General features: G+C 41.1%; 1 protein-coding gene across 7 annotated transcripts in view; it reads right to left on the bottom strand.

Annotated features, from left to right (window-relative positions):
* RARS2 (arginyl-tRNA synthetase 2, mitochondrial) overlaps nucleotides 1–19,602 on the bottom strand; it is a 32,669-nt gene that overhangs the window by 1,432 nt on the left and 11,635 nt on the right. For 4 of the 7 annotated variants that reach the window (XM_021391739.1, XM_021391741.1, XM_021391740.1 and 1 more), the window contains 11 exons: nucleotides 18,349–18,425; nucleotides 14,528–14,683; nucleotides 12,834–12,940; nucleotides 12,153–12,248; nucleotides 10,472–10,532; nucleotides 7,516–7,592; nucleotides 6,418–6,542; nucleotides 4,541–4,608; nucleotides 4,332–4,441; nucleotides 3,209–3,304; nucleotides 1,679–1,753 (listed from right to left, as the gene is read on the bottom strand). In XM_021391739.1, coding sequence (XP_021247414.1) covers nucleotides 1,679–1,753; nucleotides 3,209–3,304; nucleotides 4,332–4,441; nucleotides 4,541–4,608; nucleotides 6,418–6,542; nucleotides 7,516–7,592; nucleotides 10,472–10,532; nucleotides 12,153–12,248; nucleotides 12,834–12,940; nucleotides 14,528–14,683; nucleotides 18,349–18,425 — 1,048 coding nt within the window. The other 3 variants (XM_021391746.1, XM_021391743.1, XM_021391744.1) reach the window with 3 other exon arrangements.

Genomic DNA, 19,602 nt, shown 5'->3' with positions numbered 1-19,602 from the left:
GGAGGCCGTGGTTTTCTGGAACCTGCATGTTGTCAGGGCACACCATAGACAACTTGGTGCTTGTCAAAACAACCACCTTCCCCATCCCCAACAAAACAGTCTGGAAAGATCCTTGGGAGCCACTTAGCCTGCCTGGTCATTGCTAAGGTGCACGCTTCATAGAATTGCAGAATGGTTTGGGTTGGAAGGGACCGCAAAGATCTGGTTCCAACCCCCCTGCCATGGGCCATGGTTGCCAGCCACTACATCAGGCTGCACAGGGCCCCATCCAAGCTGGCCACGAACACCTCCAGGGACAGAGCATCCACAGCTTTTCTGGGCAGCCTGTTCTAGCACCTCACCACTCTCTCATTGAAAGGTTTCCCTCTAACATGTAATCTAAATCTCCCCTCTTTTAGTTTAAAACCATTCCCTCTTCTCCTATCAATATCTACGATATCGATATCAATATCTATCAAATTCTACCCCTGTAAGAAGTAAATTTCCCTCCTGCTTAGAAGCTTCCTTTAAGCACTGGAAGACCACTATCAGGTCTCCCTGGAGCCTTCTCTTCTCCAGGCTGAACAAGCCCATCTCCCTCAGCCTGTCATCACAGGAGAGGTGCTCCAGCCTCTGACCATCTTGGTGGCCCTCCTCTGGTCCCATTCCAAATGCTCCACCTCTTTCCTGAGCTGGGGGCCGCAGACTTGAATGCAGATTTCAGATGGAACCTCACAAGGGCAGAACATTCCATGTTGGTACATCTTTATTCTATCCTTTCACCTAATCATTCTCTTGTGCCAATAAAAGTCTAGTCTCTGAGACTTGTTTGGAGGTTTGTTTTTAGCATAATGAATGGTTAATTTACAGTATTATATCTATCTCATTCAGACACATCAAACATTTTCCTAGTTTAATTTGAGCCATTCTGCAAAAGTTAAGACAATAATTTCAAACTCGTACTTATTCAATCAGATAAAAATATGTCCACAGAGTAAAACAAAGAAACAATGCAACACCCAAGTAATCTCAAAATAGTTAGCATGTATGTCATACAAGCAGATTACAAGGGAGTCAAAACCTTATACGTTTCCTTATACATTTTTTTTCTAACTTGTTATGATCTCCCCCATACACAGTCTGCACGGCTTCCTCCAGCAATTCTGCTTCAGTGTTTCACCGTCCTGTTAAGTCACACAGGTCCCTGTGGGGAACCCCCTGGTGGAGGCTGCATCCCCAGTGCGACTTACAGCCATAACATGCACTTTGTCCAACTCAATTCATCGTCTCAGATCAATGGTTAAAAGTTTTTTGGGACAGAAGTGTCATAGCTAAAGTTTTGAGATTTGTGAGCATATTATCAGCTCAAATCTCCCCTTAAAGATACAGTCAGTCTGGCATGATTTTGGTTCTGGGCACTAGGTTACAGTCAAATCATTCTTTCTCCTTGGAAGCATTTTTCAAAAGACTCCTAATTCCTTATTAGCTGGCTCCAACCTTCATCCCCACTATGTATGATGTCATTTGCTATCCTTCTTTATATCTTTTCAGCTCCAGAGAGACTGTCCCACAAATTTACATCTTTCCCCTATTTTTCTCTTCAACACAGCGTGGATATGAGAGCTGCAAAGCCAGCTAGGGGAAGCAGGCACCACCTGTCCTTACCCAAGAAGGATGCTGGTATCAGCAATTGCCTTACCTAAGCGTGAGGAGGTAGCTGACTATGTGCTTGGGTTGCAGATCCTGAGAAGATCTGTATAAGACCTCATCGTACCTGTGGAGAAAGAAAACAAGTGCTTGGTGTTAAAGTGGTAGGAAAGTGTACTGGGATATCAGGCCCATCAGATGTGCTTAAATCAGAACAAACACAGAATTAACAGGAATCGTCTTCTGAAACAGACGTAAGCCCTGTAATTAGCACACAATTGTTTATTTCTTCCTCACTCACTCCTTGCTGGAGAGAGGTTGCTTCTGCTCATCATGCAAACAAACACTGTAGATTGCAGAGCTCAGAGAAGAACACTATAGCAAAGAGAACACAAAAGCTATATTTGCCCCTGGAACATTATGTCTGGTTTTACATTTCAACAGTAATTGCAAGTTCCTAGCAGCAAAAAACATGTATTAAATAACCAAGGCAGTCAAAATAGTCCCTTAGATGCTGCCTTTAATAAATGCAACTTAAAATTCTAAGTAGCTAAAGGGAATTTTGCTGCATTAGAAAAGACAAAAACAAATCGCGTTTACATAATCATGGAAAGAAAATAAACTTATGTAAGACAGTATTCAACTGGAAAATACAGGCAGACTGATGGAGACCCACGGTTTTATTTCAAATGTTCTGCTGTCTACTTGCGTACAGTCTCTTTTTCGCAAGCTGTATGAAGTTACCCATGCCTCTGAGGCTGAACAGATTTCAAAGTGGGCAGCAGACTTCCCACTTTGTGCTCAGCTACCAAGCCCACCCCCACCATCATGCCCACGCCACTTCCCTGAGATCTTCTTCCTTTAAGCTGAGGGGGAACTGCAGAGCAAGCTCTGATGAGGGCTGGTTGCTCATGTCAGCAAGGGCACCCTGGCACTTGTTACACGTGTGATGGGCAGCCATGCATGAATCTGGTAAAACCCAGGAAACACCCATGAGTGTGAAAAATCATAGAATCATAGAATTAGCTAGGTTGGAAAAGACCTACAAGATCATCCAGTCCAACCATCCACCTACCACCAATAACCCCACTAAACCATGTCTCTCAACGCTATATCTAAACGTTTCTTGAACACCTCCAGGTTTGGTGACTCCACCACCTCCCTGGGCAGCCCATTCCAGCGCCTGAGCACTCTTTCAGAAAAGCAGTGTTTCCTAATGTCCAGCCTAAATCTCCCCTGGTGCAACTTGAGGCCATTCCCCCTCGTCCTGTCACTAGTTACAACGGAGAAGAGGCTGACCCCCAGCTCACTACAACCTCCCTTCAGGTAGTTATAGAGAGCGATGAGGTCTCCCCTGAGCCTCCATTTCTCCAGACTAAAATATACAATTGCACAGGACAAATAAGACACCTCTGGTCTCACCTAGAGGGCTACTGTTGCAATCATCATGATTTAACAGAGAAACCATTCCCCAAAATTGCACAGTCATAAGGTAAAAGTGGCTGAGTGCGTTCAACAGACTGGAGGCAAATCTGAAATTTTTTTTAAAGGAATTGATATTTAGGAAGAAATCTGGACAAACCTGAGAAGATGCTGAAGAACAGAGATTGCGTCTGGCTCTTGCAAGCATGCCACATTAATGTCAGTTACTGGCTCATTCCCATGCATCTGTTCTAAACTAAAATGCAAGAATCAAAAACAAAGGCTAGATAAAAAAATCCTTGCTAGCAAAAACAAACATGCAAAACAGTAATTTATTTTTTGAAGCAGAAAGGTAGGTATATTTTGCTCAAGTTGAATGAAACATTAAGAAAGCCTAGACAACTTCAATCCAAGATAAAAAATAATGTAAAGTCTGTGCTAGATATTCGGTATCAACCAGTTTTAAAAGGGATTAGAGGCATGCATGCACAGCAGGTCAAGAAGCTGATGCTAAAAGTACTAGGGAGGCAGTCACCACCTCCATTACAAGCTTGGGTGATAAGGGGCTACAGGAAGAAGAGAGGAGAGAAAGGGCTTAGGATCCCTAAATACCATTTCTGGCTACCATCGCCTCAGAAGGAATAGCAGGTTGTATGGAGCTCTGGTCTAATCCAGGGAGATATCTTACATGCTCTTATGAAGACACATACCCATGTCTGCATTAAAAAATGCTCTGAAGGAACAGTGTAATTGATAGAAACGCTCAAAGTAGACTCTTCTGAAATTCTTAAAAAAAAATAATTAAAAACACATTGGATGATTGACCTGAGTCAAAAAGGCGGGGGTCTACTTTTAAACTCAGTTACCAACAGTGGGAAATAAATACCAGAAAGCCAGAAGTGCTAGCTGCAGTAGTGGCCCCCGAACAAGCTTCAGTTCTGTAACTTGGTATATTTTACGAGTACAGGCATTTCAATTTTTGCACCAGTTCCCTTAATTCTCTCACCACCATTCCTCATCACTGAAACCAACTACAGATAGACTGTAGCTAGAACAAAGAGTTTAGTTCAGCCCTGTAGAAATGAGATGGAAGTGTAACTTTAACTGGCCTGCTCTTCTAGGAAAGCTTGGTGATTCCTATTGTAAACTCACACCTCTGCCAAAAGAGTGAACTCATGCCTTATTTAGGGAAGGACTTAACACTATTACTTAATGCTACTATTAACACAGTAGCAAGTTAAATTAAGTGTCAGATTGTACTTCTGCACTCAAGTTCCTTTTACCTGTGGAGTCTGGCATGGGTGTACTGTAAGAACACTCCTGTATCTCCACGACTTTGAAGAGCTCGATCCCAGCTAAATTGATAATCAGATGAGAGGAGGCCTCGGAAGTCCTGGAACAACAACCTAACGTTACCCAGATATGGCTCTCCATCACAATTTATAACTTTGCACAGAAGATGCAAACACGTCTGAAGGTAGCTCAGACTCACCTGAACTATTAGTGCTGCAAGACCGACCTTCTCCGCCGTGTCCACAGGGTCTTCCACCTCTTTGGTTGCTGAAAAGGAACAGAGAAAAAGAATATTTAAGTCCATAACAGTATAACGGACTCCCTTGCTCAGGTTTGGAAATGCCGGTAAAACACGAGAGCTTTCAAAACTGTGAACTAGCAAAATGGAAATTGCCAGAATGTGTATTGCAAGAAGTCCAAGACACAAATCTTTCTTCAAATTAAGAGCTGCTTCAGACATGCTTTTTTTCCCCCACTTCTCCTAATACGCTTAATATAGATTTTAAGGTCAGAAGGGTTCACTTCAGCAGCCTAGACTACACCGAATTCCTCTTTGTAATTCAGACAGCCTCTAAGATCACAAAGAGAATGACAATGGAAGCTTAAACAATCAAAGAAGAAATTGCCCCAACGGCTAACAGAGCACTCAGATGCACATTTAGGGAGTATTCATGCCATCCACTGTAGAAATCTAAACTAACTATACTCTGAGAAGCTGAGCTGAGTGCTCAGATTTCCCTTTTAAGCCACAGCATTGACCGCAGATGCAATCACAGAATCACTTACATTAGGAGGGACCTCCTGAGACTGACTGGTCCAACCTCCCTGCTCAAGCAGGGTCAGCTAGAGCAGACTGCATGGTTCAATCTGTTTAAATGCTCCTTAACCCAAACATCCTCCACAAAGGTTTATTTACTTTTTGAGACTAGTAGAAAGAAAAATGATGCCGACACGGAAACTTAAATAGCAGAAGACCTACGTGCAGCTAATAGCAAAGAGAGTTTTCACAAAGGTATTTCACTAACTAGCTCTAATTCCATATAGGCATGTTTTTTAGAGCCAGCATTGGCTATAAGATGCCCAGCTCCCACAGTCTTTCAGTGACAGGCAGGCATCCTGGTACACAAACAAATCTGTAATGCCTTCCAGCATGTATCCAGACACTTTTCAAACACCGAAGACATTGCTAAGAGTCAGGGATTTATGATTTCTCATTTAGGAAAGGAGAAGCAGGGCAGGAATTCAGACGCAAGGGAGAACGTTTCTACAAGCACAGGTAGGATTTAGGATCTAACAGATAAGCTCTGGGAAATACTACAGTGCCACCTGAACACATCACTGCCATCAGCCGCTCTTCTTACTGCTTATGCAATGGAACATGGGCCTGGACCTCTGCCATTTCAGTTCAGTCCCATGCAGAAATAAGTTGCCTTTGCACTCAACTATAATACTGGCCTTTAAACTGAAGCTCTAAGCTCCATTACTCTCTGCAGGAAAACTGCTTTGAACGACATGAGGGTGACTATCTATCATTCTGCCTGCCTCCCTTCTCCTTGTCTGCCTTTCAAGCAAAATTATCTGGATTACAAAGGCTGAAAAGGCAGAGCAAGGAAGATGCATGCTCAAGCTGATCGATTTAATTCAGCGCGCAACTCCAGAAGGCACAAGAGGAGGGCAGCATTTCCCCAGGAACTGCTTCAATCGCTATTGCTTCAAATGAAAGAGCTCTAGAGCCACAGCCAGGGCAGGCAAATGCCCCCTTCAGCAGACTGCTGCAGACCAGAGGCCTCCTGGGGACTGTTCTCCAATGGCAAGTACTTCTTTCCCAGCGCAAGAGTGTGATGAAATAATTTCACTGAATGTTAAGATTTGCAAATCTGTAATTGCCGGAAACTCAGAGAGTTGCAAAGAATTATTTTTACGCCGTTTGAATTACGGCAGATAGGAAAAGCACACAGATCAGAGCGTATCGCTATGATTAGTCTGAGTCAGGGGAAAGTAAAAGGCAGAAGAGACGACAGGTTTTGGATCAACACAGAACATCAAAAGAAATGAATAGGACCTGAAATAGCTAACTTTTTGCAGAAGCCATGTTTTCTAACATCCTCGAGCGAACTTCATCTAAAACATCTTCCAGGAAAATAACTTCTCCTTTCCGAGTCTTCATCCCTTGGACCAGCCCAAAAGACACGTGCTGGCACCTGCGTTGAAAAGCACGACCTAAAATTACATTTTAATCAACAGATACGTTTGCAGTGTTTGTTTAGAGCTAGATTCTGAGCGGGAAGCAGCAGTAACAGCTGAATAAACAGTGCTCCAATGTGGGAAGCTTGGTGATATCATCAGTAACTCTCATTTTGGCAATCAAACCCTGTATGCCTTATTTAATGAGAAAACTATGAGGAGAACTGCGATAACCTGCTCATTTGTGTGCTCCTGGGAACCTCTCCTGCTACTAGCTTTAGCACAGAGGGCTCACTGCAGTAAATTGAGGAGAGGCAGGATGCGGATAGATCGCATTACTGTGGCAACACGAACCTGCTAATAAGATTAGAAAGGGAGTCATCGTAATTCTGGTGTGGTCACGTTAAACTAAAAGCGTAATTAATCATCGCTAACAGTAAAACATTCGCTGCTTCTGCTCGAAATAATCCCAAGCATTATTCTGGATCCATATCCTGAGGTAATTTCAGTACAACTCGAAGGGCTGAAAGAAGGCAGACTAATATTTCTGCAAGCTAAAATCCTATATTTAACTACAAAAGACATGCAGTCTGTCAGAGAGGAATATGATTTAGTCTGCAGATCCGCTATTGACCTTTGCTCAGATTGCTAACAAGACTGGTAATGAAAATGAATAATGGTGGGGATGTACTTCCCTGCAACAGATACGGCAAGCCTGAAGCATGATTCAGACGTCTCCTAAAATATCACAGTTCGAGAAATAATCATTTAATACGTGATCGCACACTATCCCAGAAGCTATGCCATAATGTCTCTGAACGACTGTTTCCCTTTCTCTCACTTTTTATCAAGCAGTTATGAAAACCCACTCAATGGCTGCTAAGGCTTCTTATTTTCGCACCCGAAACACCTGGCGATACATATACTCGTTCCTCCTTTCTCCCCCCACCTTACAAAAAAAGTACATAACTAAAACTCATAAATACGTACCTTTCTGCCCAGTCATAACCCATGAGCTTCAATATTTGGAACAAATGTTGGAAGTGACTACTTTGGTTTCTGTCTGTCTAAGGAACAGAATTAGTGCGCATTAGAAAACGCTTCAGGTGGGATAAGCTTTTAATGCAAACAAATAGCACCATAGATGCTGTGCCAGTAAGTCATCGCAAGCAGAATTAAGACCTAGGAAGACAGATCAGACATGAAAAACATAACAGCTGAAATACGTAGCAACAAGATTTTGCATTGTTCCCAACAAAAAAGAAAAAAAAAAGATTATTCCTAGGTCATGGAAAGCCACGAAATGAAATGAAACCTTGATGCTCCTTGGTTTCACATTATCTGCTCATAGATGAATTCCTTCAGAACGCAGCTGAGAGCCTTGCTGTTCTTGAGATGTTCCCATGTTTTACATCACCAAACCTCACAGTTCCTTTGGCTAAGAAAGAGAACCCTTCCTTGGTCTGTCAGTGGTACAACCAACATAATGGCACATGTGTCAATGCTATATCTGCATAGACTAACATGGCTCCTTGGGAAAGCCAAAAGGCAACCTTCTTTCCAGAGAAAACATCTCTATCTCTAGACCCCACTAGTTTCTACTGCTTCCAGAGCACCTTGTGGAGCTTTACAATGTAAGTCAGGTATGTATTTAAAATAAATAAATAAATAAATAAGCATAAATTGTCCCATCTTCATATTAACGATGCATCTATGCTCTCTTCCAGTTCTTCTCTGCTACGACTCAAGGCTGTCAGTGCTGAAGTTTTTCTTGTATCTAACAATTATCTTCGCAGGTACTTCAACCACAACTGTTGCTGCAATGTTCATTTTCCCACCTAGTTGATTTGATTATTTTGCTAGGAGTCTCCTTCCCTAAAAAATAAGGTCGACAACAGTGCTGTTATAATCAAATAACTAGCAACCAGTAACTTCTTTATTGTCTGGTATTCCAAGACAGGGAGCGAGCAGTGAAGTGCTTGTCTGTGTTTTTTCTCAACTCTACTATTGCATCAGGCCTCCTGTCTCACAGATCCTCATAACCTGCTGGACTCCTGTGCATCCCCTCTCTCCTCTGCTGATTCACAGGCAAGGCCAATAGGGCTCTTCCATGCACCTCACATTTTGGAAAAGCACTCTGTAGCTGCAACAAAGCCTAAAGATCTAAAAGATCTCACAATAAACTTCATGAAGTTTAGATTAAGGGCAGCTCACTGCACTGGTCAGTGCTGCCCTGCTGTTTCCTCACTTCAGCCTTGTCTGAATTTGATTATATTCTCCTGTACTATGAGAAATCATGCATTCTGTGGCAGAAACAAGTTTTGTTTTCCATGTACAACAGTAGGTCCCTTACAACTTGGGCAGACAAAGTTTGCAGAAAATGTGGATTAGGTTTAATTTTTCCCATATAAAAGAGTTTTTATCTCCTGATTTGAGTGCAACATTCAGCTGAAATCACCACACCTCCTTAATAAGCATCTTGCTTTTTAGAATGCTTTGGACATTATGCTCATATCACTGCACTTATATGAACTAAGTAGGATTCTTTTAATATAAATCAGTGAGTGCACGGATTTACAGCATTACAACTTAAAAACAAGCTGATCTTAGGGAAATAAAAATTCAGTTATTAGGATTGAGCTGTGAGGAACCAGTAAGTTTAAGACTGTTCTTTCCATACATGTTAATCTAATGGAGCGTGCACATTAGCTCACTCCATTAGCTTAACATTCAGCCCACATCCTGATTTGTGCAAAATACCCACCAATTTTCTTTCTCATTGTTCCTTCTCCCTTGGAACCTACCCTACGAGTACAAACAGAGATAATTACCTAGCCACATGAACTAGCTAGAAGCTTCCCTAACTCCTAATGCATTACAATTTCATGGCCATGCTGCTCTCTGATGTCAGCGATGTAGAATGTACCAGCCAGGCAGAGGCAGAAAAACCCACCACCAACTCCAGCAAACCATAAAATAAAGAACTCTGGTTCTACGATCACGTGTTGGAATGACAATTTAGTAGAAACTCCTTGAAGACTGAAAATAAAAAGAGGAATGTGACTCAACTGAAGGTTCCACTTAAACTACCTGGGTATTTAATTTTCTGCTTACTGATCTCTGCTTTGGACCGTGGCAGTTGTATTAGACTGCCTTTGAAAAAGCTGGGCCAGAGAAGACACACGGGCACTACCATGTGCCAGAAACCTGGAGATTTTTTTTCTCAGAGGTCATTAGTTGATTTCAAATAACAGAACATGATTTTCAAATTATTATATTTTTCTTTTTCTAAATCTGGAAGAAAAAAGAAGAAAATGTAAAAGCATGGTGTGGTACATTCTTGGTAGTTCTCAAGCAAAAAAAGCTTCACACAACTGAGAAGAAAATCCTGCTATCCATTACTGATACAGCTGGAATTGTTAAAAAGCAAGACAATCAAAAGCAGAAATATGAAACCAATCTCTGCCTACAACTGCTTGGTTCAGATTGATTAAGAAGTACTTCATGAGAAATTTCTAACATAACAAAATGAAGGCACCGTTCAAAGCTATAAAAATTCCCATCACAGATAATATATCAGGACTTAGAGTTTAGAACACTAATTTATAATATTACCATCCCTCTTAACACTAACAGCTTTAAAAATATTAATTACAACATCTACATAGAAAAATACAACGTCAACTAGAAAAAGTTGCTTTAAAACAAATTGCAATTAATTTTTCAAACAGAGAACAGTCCCAGAACTGATTTTTCAACCATTCTGTGGGTCATGAACTGAAACAGAACTAAGAACTACTGTCACATTGTGGCACAGCCTTTGGGCAGTGAAGCTGGTCTCTGCCACTGCCAAAAACACTCAGTGCCAGCCAGATTTGGGAGCAAGAGGCCCCCCCAGATTGCTGGAGTCAGGCTCAAAGCATTCAGTGAATCTAGAATTACTCACCACATAAATCATAGTATCCCACTTATACTTATTCATTCGGTCTATAGCAGCAGCGAGATCTCTGAAAGAGATAGTGAGAAACTATTGGGACTTCCACTAAAATTAAACACATCTCATTTCTTGCCACTTAAGAAAATTATTCTTGCCAAGGGGAGAAGAAATGCTATATTACCTTACACCAAACAGAGGTGCTTCAAATTTTTTTTTTTAAACCACCAGCTGTGTAAATCACAGAGGAGACAGTTTTATGGACAGAATACAACTGACCTCTGACTATAGGAAAACCAGACTGCTGAGAGACTTGAAGAAAACAACCCTCTTCTGGAAAACTAAGCCAGTGCTCAGTGTTAGGTTCCAGGTTCTAATGCCTAGCAGACATGAGACACATGGGACGGAAAGATCACCATTTTGCATTTACACAAGACTTATGGGACGTTCAGGGCAGGAATCAAAGGCAGGAAAAGTGGGAAAAGAAGACAGGAGAGGCAGGGTGCTCATAAACACTGCTGCCAGTAGACTTGGCCACACTCTGTACCTGGTTGGTACAGTCTGTCCCCTTCTCATTAAACTTCATTTCTAACTTTCCTGGGAGAGGGGACTCTCTCTCTTGTATGCATGTACGTGTTTGGAAGTCTAAGTGTCAGTCACTGGAACTGAGGACTTCAGGTCATACAGGCCACTATGATGCCAGCAACTGAAGAGACTGGAGTAAATGCCTGTATGTCCACGTGTGATAGGTAGTGAACATCAAGTTGAACTACTCATCACGTAAGTGAAGTGCTTTTGGAGACAGGTATGTGCACATCTCCAAGGGTGAGGCACCCAAAGGAGTTAGCTACTGCAGGTATCAGGAGTTATCAAGTCACAGAATCATAGATTCCTTAGAGTTGCAAGGGATCTCTGAAGGCCATCTCGTCCAACTCCCCTGCAATGAACAGGGACACCACAGCTAGATCAGGTTGCCCAGGGCCTGATCCAGCCTCGCCTTGAAAGTCTCCAGGGATGGGGCATCAACCTCACCATGAGGTAACCTGTTGCAGTGCCTCACCACCCTCACTGTAACAGATTTTTTCCTTATATCCAACTTAAATCTAGCCTCCCTGAGCTTGAAGCCATTTCTCCTTGTCCTATCATCACAAACCTAGCTAAAGAGTCTGCACCCTTCTTTCCTGTAGCTCCCCTTTAGATAGTATTCCCTATCAAAATACCCACGAGGAATTTGGGCATGAGAGGGAGAAAAACAGTGATAAAATTGATGGTACAGTGCTGGCGGTTCACTGAGCCAGTGGAGGTGTGGCTGAACAAACCATTTTCTTCTGTACCACACTGTAAATAAACAGAAAAGGTTTTTCTAAAACCTTCATTATTTGTCAACTGTTTATTAGATAAAGAAATCTCAGCTTTGTTTTCAAAGTAGCTGGAGAAAGCGTTACTACTTAGGGAAGGAGGAGACTTATTAACAAACTGTTAAGGGAAGGAAAAGTATTTAAAACCAGTTGTTTTTCCCAAGCCATTTTCATCCCATCATAGTTACAAAGCTAGTTCCAGTTACAACTACCCATTAGTCAAAGTGTTCCACCCCAGAAATAAAAAGCTGCAAAATCTGTACCATCAGTTACAAACTGATATCCAAAGGCTTGCTAGCAAAACTAACCCTCATAAACACAGACAGATTACTTGCCTTGTTATATAAAGAGATGTCCCATCACTACGAATGACCGTGGAAAACGATGAGAGGTCTTTCTTTTCTGAAAGATCCACAACTCCGGTCCCTTTTCTGCAATTTGAGAGAGAAGGCTGAAGAACTGCAATCCTGATCCAAAATACAAGCAACCTCGGGTAGGACAGAAAGAGACGGGAGGGTCTCTTGTCATGGGACCCCATTACTTGGATGATTGTTTCCTTGAAGTCTTATCAAGGACCAGTCCTCTAAGTTTGCTGTCACTACTGCTGAAGTCATAGAAACAAACCTAGCCATGTTCTAGTGGATCCTGTGAGTACAGTTTCCCTCCCAGTTCAGCCAGGCAGTGCACTGAGGCGAGGACCTTACCTAACTCTGCATATTAATTGGCACATGTGGTTACCAAACTAATCAACAGCCTAAAAGGCCATTAAGAGTTGACTGCTGTCATTGTACCTAATTTGTTATGGCCAGGCTTCTGTGTCATGAGAGAAGGCAAACAATTTTTGCTATGATTGCACAAATTCTGTTGGTTTTCTACTAGAATAGCTACTGAAACCACGTAAAGAAAACACTTCTCTTTAGGTTACATACACGTCAGTCATCTTACATGAAATATAACTGAAATGTTTTTTAAAAAAAAAAAAAAGCACATCAATAGGCTGAATAACCAGGTCATACGTTGTTTTCTGAAGGAGTCCTTTATCCTCCAACATCTTTAGAACTTCTCGGGATTTCTCTCGATAAAATGATTCTCCAGAATACTCATCAAAGTGCACTCCTAGGCGCTGAAAGGTTCCAAGAATATGAAAGAAGAGAAACACAGTTAGGCCGAGGCTACTAATTTCTTCCAATTAAGTCCAATGGTAGGTCTGTGCCACAGGTGAGATAGAGAACAAAGATGGATTTTATTCCAAAATATGTCACTTCGGTGTTAAAAGATGCTTAGATTTTGTTTTGATTTCTGCATTAGGGTTAACCTCCCTGAGCCGAATACAACGTTGGATATAATGTTCACGAGATGTTAGGAGTGAACAGGAAATAGTGATTAGCATGGAAGTTCTGAGGTATGCCGTTATTTGCTATGCTAGAGGTGAAACCAGTGGACTGAAGTTACCCGGCCTTGAGACCAATCCTATTTCAGAAGGACAATAAAGAAGAAAAAAAAAAAACAGAAGCTGCTCATAGACTTCGCTAAGCACAGAGAAATCATTTTTACGAGGAAGGCTGAAAGTAGACCTGGTAAAGATTAGCTGACAAACTGCCAAAATGGGGTGTAAAGTAAAAGAGTCATCGTTTTAAACTGGGGACAACAAAAGCTGTCAGTCCACGTCCTAGGTACTTAATTATTTAAAAAGGGATGGTGAATGTGAGACTTGGCTGTAACACCATCAGCAATGCATGACCATACCATCATGATGAAGTGGGCACACACAGCCCAGTACTCCACCTACCCTAACAGGTCAGGTTTCCACTAGAACTATCAACGCTGTGCCTTACTTAGGACATCTTAGAATACTTGGCATGAATCCAGCAGTTAATTTTCAGATGGATTCAGTTGGTTCTGGGCCAAGATTACATACCATTAATACCAAGAGACTGGGTTCAGGACAGAAGATGTATTTCCACTCTTGTTACACAAATCCATAGTACTGATTTTGTGGTCAATAGCACAAACTTCTCCCATCAAACAGTGGGCAACTGGCTCCATTCTTGAGGTTACAGTATACAACAGATGGCTGTATGTTAGTTGAGCTCTACGTGCAGGTAACTTACGTGCTGATTACTATAGTAATCTCCACTACATTAGTTTATTTCAGTCAATTTAACTTGTGACACGCACAACTCTGCATTACAGTACCAGATCAGAAAAGTGAGAACAGTGTTAATCTCCCAATAAATTTATAACATGGAAACTTGAGTAGGTTGTTCCTGACTACAAACGTAAAACAAAACTGAGCAGTATTTAGTTAATGCTGATTCGCACCATTGCTCAGTAGCATAATCCTAGATTTAGTACTTCTGAAAAGGGAGAATTAGTCAAAAGGCCAATTATATGGACTCCATTAAAAAAAGAAATCTATGTCGGTTGCCAGCAACTAAAGTGACGTTCTACACGGATGTCAAATCAACTACTGTGCCTTTTCTAAATAGAAAGGAGCGTAATCGTGGCATATTTAGAAACATCTTCCCCACAACACTGTAAAGTTTACCAGAAAGGCAATGAATTCACAACATTACAACAGCCTCCACTCTTACGCCCCAGTCTCCTGGATGAAAAGGTGCTGTGTACACTGACAATTAGATAGATGGACCAATAGCTGAAGGGAGACCATTTTATCAACAACACAGAAAAAGCAGTGGATTGTTTGTACCTTATAAACTTGGGTGTATTCTTTAATACTGAAGCCTCTAAATTCTTTCCAAAGTGACAATGCCTGCTCATCATGTTCCTCCAGTTTTCTAAAGAAATCCTTGGCCAGCCTTTTTGTGTTTTCATCTGCTGCTGCTCTGTTAATCTGCACATACACCTAAAATAAAACGGCACTGAAAGTGTTGAAGAAGTATAATCCTCTCCTCAAATAAAAATAATCAAAGTTCTACAAGAATAATACAAAATAGATTTAAAGGTGACATTTTTAATCATAAAAATTTTAAAGCTGCGTTAAAGGAACAGATTTCCTATTTAAAGGATGAATGAGTAGTCTAAACTTCAGCAGGAAAGTGCGCAGCTTATCTTGAAACAAGACTAATCTCATAATTCTCTACTGTTGTTGCTTCCATCGTCTTCCTAACCTTCAAAGAATGCAACAGCGGAATATGGAAGAAATCATTTGCATGAAAGGGAAACCATCACAGACTTTTAAATCAGAGACTTTTCTTCAGAGAACCACAAAGTTGATACTTAAAACAACTGCACTGCCTAAAAATGAGATGGCAGTCAAAGCGGCACCCTAGATGGACCCAATGTTGTACAAAAACAAACAAAAATCCCCAAGCCCAGCAAGAAAACCAAACCAAACCAACCCCCAACAAAGACTAAAAGCAAACCAGCAAGCAAAAAATCTCCCAGAACAAATAAAACCCAGTTGCGATCCAAACCCCACATACTTAGAATCATAGAACGGCTTAGGTTGGAGGGGATCTTAGAGATCACCTAGTTCCAATCTTCCTGGTGTGTGCCAACCACTAAGTCAGGCTGCCCAGGGCCTCATCCAACCACCCCTCCAAGGATGGGGCACCCACAAGCCCTTTGGGCAGTCTGCACCAGTGCCTCACTACACTCGGAGTACTTGCAGTACCCTGTATCCATACTAACATATGTTCTGTCTGTGGCTGGAATCAAACATACCAAGGTCAACACCTGACTAGACACACACCTGCAGCCAATTTGCAACAAGTATCACTAACTCTTCTATTAGCCCATCTTACCTCTCTACACCAAAACTGGCTCTCTTGTTTATAAGCAAATTCCTTTACATCTAAAGGCCAAATAGTTGACCAGCAATTCTTTCCACATGTAACATTCTGAAAGCCCACATAAAAGACTTTAAAAGTTAAAGCATTATGTGAAAATAATTAAAGTAATTAGTGGCTACACTGTTTATTTAGATCCAAATAGTTCAATGCTGATTAACTTTTAAGTATTTGAAAGAGTGTTCAGATCCCCAAATCATTGCAATCCTGATAATACAAATTTCACTCCTGTGAGAATACCTTGCTTGAATGGCTTCAGCCAATAAAAATAAGCTTCCACAGCAAAACTCTTGAACTTTTCCCCTTCCTTTTACGTCCCAAGATTTTTAGAGTACTGCTGACAAGCCTCAAAGATTAATGTTTGCTTAGTTCTGGCACAAGAAAGGGAACAAAGTAGAAGGAAAATTCAACCCTTTCCGAGAACAATGCTCCCTCTGCCCCAAACAGTAGCTGCACACACACTAATCCCTTCCCCATCTGTGATGCTGTAAAACAAAACTAATGTGAAAGATGTATTTGCACCTCATTTAGCAAAAACGGAAGGTACAAAGCTATTTAGAAATGCATATTTATCCACACATTCAATACAATCATTTACACTGAAACTGTGTCATGGACTTTTTTTTTTTTTTAATTAACTACCAGAGAGATTAGTTTGACACAACAGCAGAGCATTACCACCTTGAAACACATCTCTGTATTTAATGTAAACTGGAAATCCATCTAAGGATGTCAAAAATAGGGAATATTTGAGAAACTGCAACTTAGTCTCAAGCAACTATTGCTTTAGACTCTTTTATAGCTCAACTGAATACTGTTCACTAAATCTAAAAGTAATTTTAAGGTCATAAAACCTTAATACACGGTGCTGCAACACATATTTTAAAGCTTTACTATAAAATTCAAGTAGGTACGTTTTAAATCCTAAGAATGGACTGAAATTATAAATGAAAATTAAATATACAGCAATGCATAATCAAAAGAATATGACTACTTCTGTCTCCTGAAATCAGTCCTACAGCTCTACAGCACACCCATGCTAAGAACCTATTCATCTCAGAAGCACCTAAATTAAACTGATACTTCAAGGTTCCCTAGGTTTCCATAATTAAGTTTTTTGTGCACTTCTGAAGTTGTCCTACTTCAGCAATTTGAATTTTGGACAGTCCTGAGTGGATCCAGGCACTGGACTCAACGATCCTTGTGGGACTCTTCCAACTTGGGATATTCTACAGCTCTATGAGGAAACAAGTGAACACCATTTATCTATGTCAAAAAAGCCAGCAACCTCAGAAGTAGCTATTCTACTCTATAAACAACCTGCCTAACATGCATACAGTTGTGCTGTATCCAAGCATTCAACCACATTTAGTTCCTTTGCCAGTAAACAGGTACACGTAAAAATGCTATCCTGTGACACACTGTCCAAATACCAGCACTAGCAACAGTTTCCACATCCAGTTCAGAAAGTAAAGCATAGCTCAGCTTTGCAGCAGAACTCTTTGACACTGCCACACAAGAATCTGGAGAAAACCCCAGCAACGTGTGAAATCTCTCTTTTAAAGGATGGTGCCTGGAACACCAGCCATTCCTTGAACGACTTTAATTTGTACAGGCAGGTATGTAACTCATGTCCTCTCATATATTATGTACGTTACACCCAGCACACGTTGCCATTGGAATATAACTTACAAGTATCAAAATATTCACAAAAGCTTCTTTTTTTATTTTTTTGCTTATTGCACTGTATGAAACAAGAAGGGACATAGAAACTGGTAAAGAGGAGAAAATAAATATTGACTTGTAAGGTATTACGCATATTTGGATGGTGCAAGCTAACATCCAAAATTGTATTAGTTCTGCAGAAAGAAGACTTGTTAAACTACCACAGAGTTGTGGAGGGTCCACTGAGCTAGTTTTGTCCCTGATGCACAGAAATGACATCTGTAACACTTGCACCATGCTCAGGTGGGCAACCAAGAGGGCACGTTCCAGCACTAAAACAGTTTCCCTGCCGTTGAAGGGCATTTTATGAATGCTTGTCAAGAGAAACTCCACCTACTACTGGCTCTTTCACACTCTTGAAAGCAAGCAAGCATTCTTCAGAGCTGGAATAGTATTCCAGAATAGTATTCTGAAAAATGACAGTCATTTCTCATTACATACATACGTTAAGGCTTCACAGTAGATATAAAACACATAAAACACTTTACAGATCCTTTCCCCCCAACTGCAGCAAATCCTGTATTGCACAATGGAAAATACATACTACATTTTCCAAAACACAAGCAACGAGAAGATTTTCACAGCATATATGCCATCTCTTTTCAGTGTAACTGAATACAGCTTTGGTAAACAATATACTACAGCATTAGACGAGAGACTTCCATTTCCAAAGCATTACCAAAGCCGAGCTCGGTGGTTATCTGTGCCAGCTGGGTAGTTGGACAGTGACAGCTGTCAAGCTGGCTGTGGCAGTAGCAGCAGCCAATGTAACCTAACCCTCTGTCCAATTACCCCCCTTTGGTGGCGCATTTTTCCGCCTAAAGAAACATGTCTCTGCTGGCATGGCCACTCATCTCTAAACAAAGCACTTTAAAGCCAACGTGAGTTACATGAATCCATGGTGACCCTGCAGGCACACCATTCTGTGCAAAATTGATAGCAAAGTTCATTGGACCGCCCTCTGAAGTCCCCAGATGGTCTTCTCTGAACTTACCTCAAAAAGGTGTTGTAAAGGACGGGATTTCAGCTTTTCTTTGTCTCCAAACTGTTGGAAACCAACACCTAGTAAGCCTTGAATAACAATTAAATGCAGAGTTAGACAAGAACCCAGAGTGTATTGTTTTGCTGTTTTCCTAAGCAAGTCTTAACACTGTATGTAATAAAATAAATTCCTTACATATTTAAACAATTTAACAGCGTATGCTATAAAAACAAATGGAAAGCACAGCTTGTTACGTCACTGCATGAAAAAAAAACTGTAACAGCTAGAAACCAGTATGAAATACTACATTGATTTTTCCAACTCCTCAAAAATGTTATTTGTTTCCTGATTTCTAGACAAATTATATGCTACACAGTAATTAGCTGAAAATAAGAAGCCACATACAGGAAATTGTCCTGGGACAGAACATGCTCAGAACTCCTTGCCTGGCTTCCTCCCTTAGCAGTATTATCATTTCAAGGACAATAGAAACTGGGACGCAACACGGTATTTCACATAGTACTCATGCAACACTTTCAAGGGAACTTTTTTTCTGAATGCTGAGAATGTGCAGCTTGCTTTCACATATCTGATTTGGCTTCAGCCCTTTCCGAAAGCTATCTGAAAGGGCAAGAAATTCAAATCCCAATCTTATTGTTTAAGTCAAAAGGGCTCATTAACTCATTCAGTAATCCAGCAACATGAACCCTGTAGCCTCTTAGATTATCTGGGGGTTCTTTTCAAGTTGCCTCTTCCCTCTGGTTAACAAGGACCTGGACTGATGTAAAGCCAGCAGCTGAGGGACGGGCATGCAGGCACCCATTTGAAAAACTCTCTGCAGCTAAACAAACAGCACTATCTCAAGAACTTCCCTCTTGGAAATGCCAACTGTGATAGAAGCTGTGGCAGATTTAGAGAAGAAAACAAGCTAGAGTCCAGGAAATAAAATGACCCGAATCCTACCAAAAGGAAGTTTCTTTAAGGACAGCTTGTTTTATGAGTAATTACCTGTGATTTCCTACTGAGCTCTTGGATATTAGAGTACCTACACACTCCACTCTTCAATGCTGGCTTCATACTCCAACCCCACCAGCAAGACTTAGAGTTTTCATTCAGCTCGAATACAGCCTTCCATAGGTTTCTGTCATCCAGCCCTTGTTACATGTGCCAATTACTGGCAAGATGAAGCACGTGTTGGGTCTGATTTTGACCTTGATGTGCTGACTGGTTAGCTGACAGGGTAAGCACAGAAGTTAACTTCCTCTC

This window comes from Numida meleagris, chromosome 3 (genome assembly GCF_002078875.1).
Source record: "Numida meleagris isolate 19003 breed g44 Domestic line chromosome 3, NumMel1.0, whole genome shotgun sequence".
NCBI classification, from domain to species: Eukaryota; Metazoa; Chordata; class Aves; order Galliformes; family Numididae; genus Numida; species Numida meleagris.
This window is presented reverse-complemented; position numbering and strand designations above follow the sequence as displayed.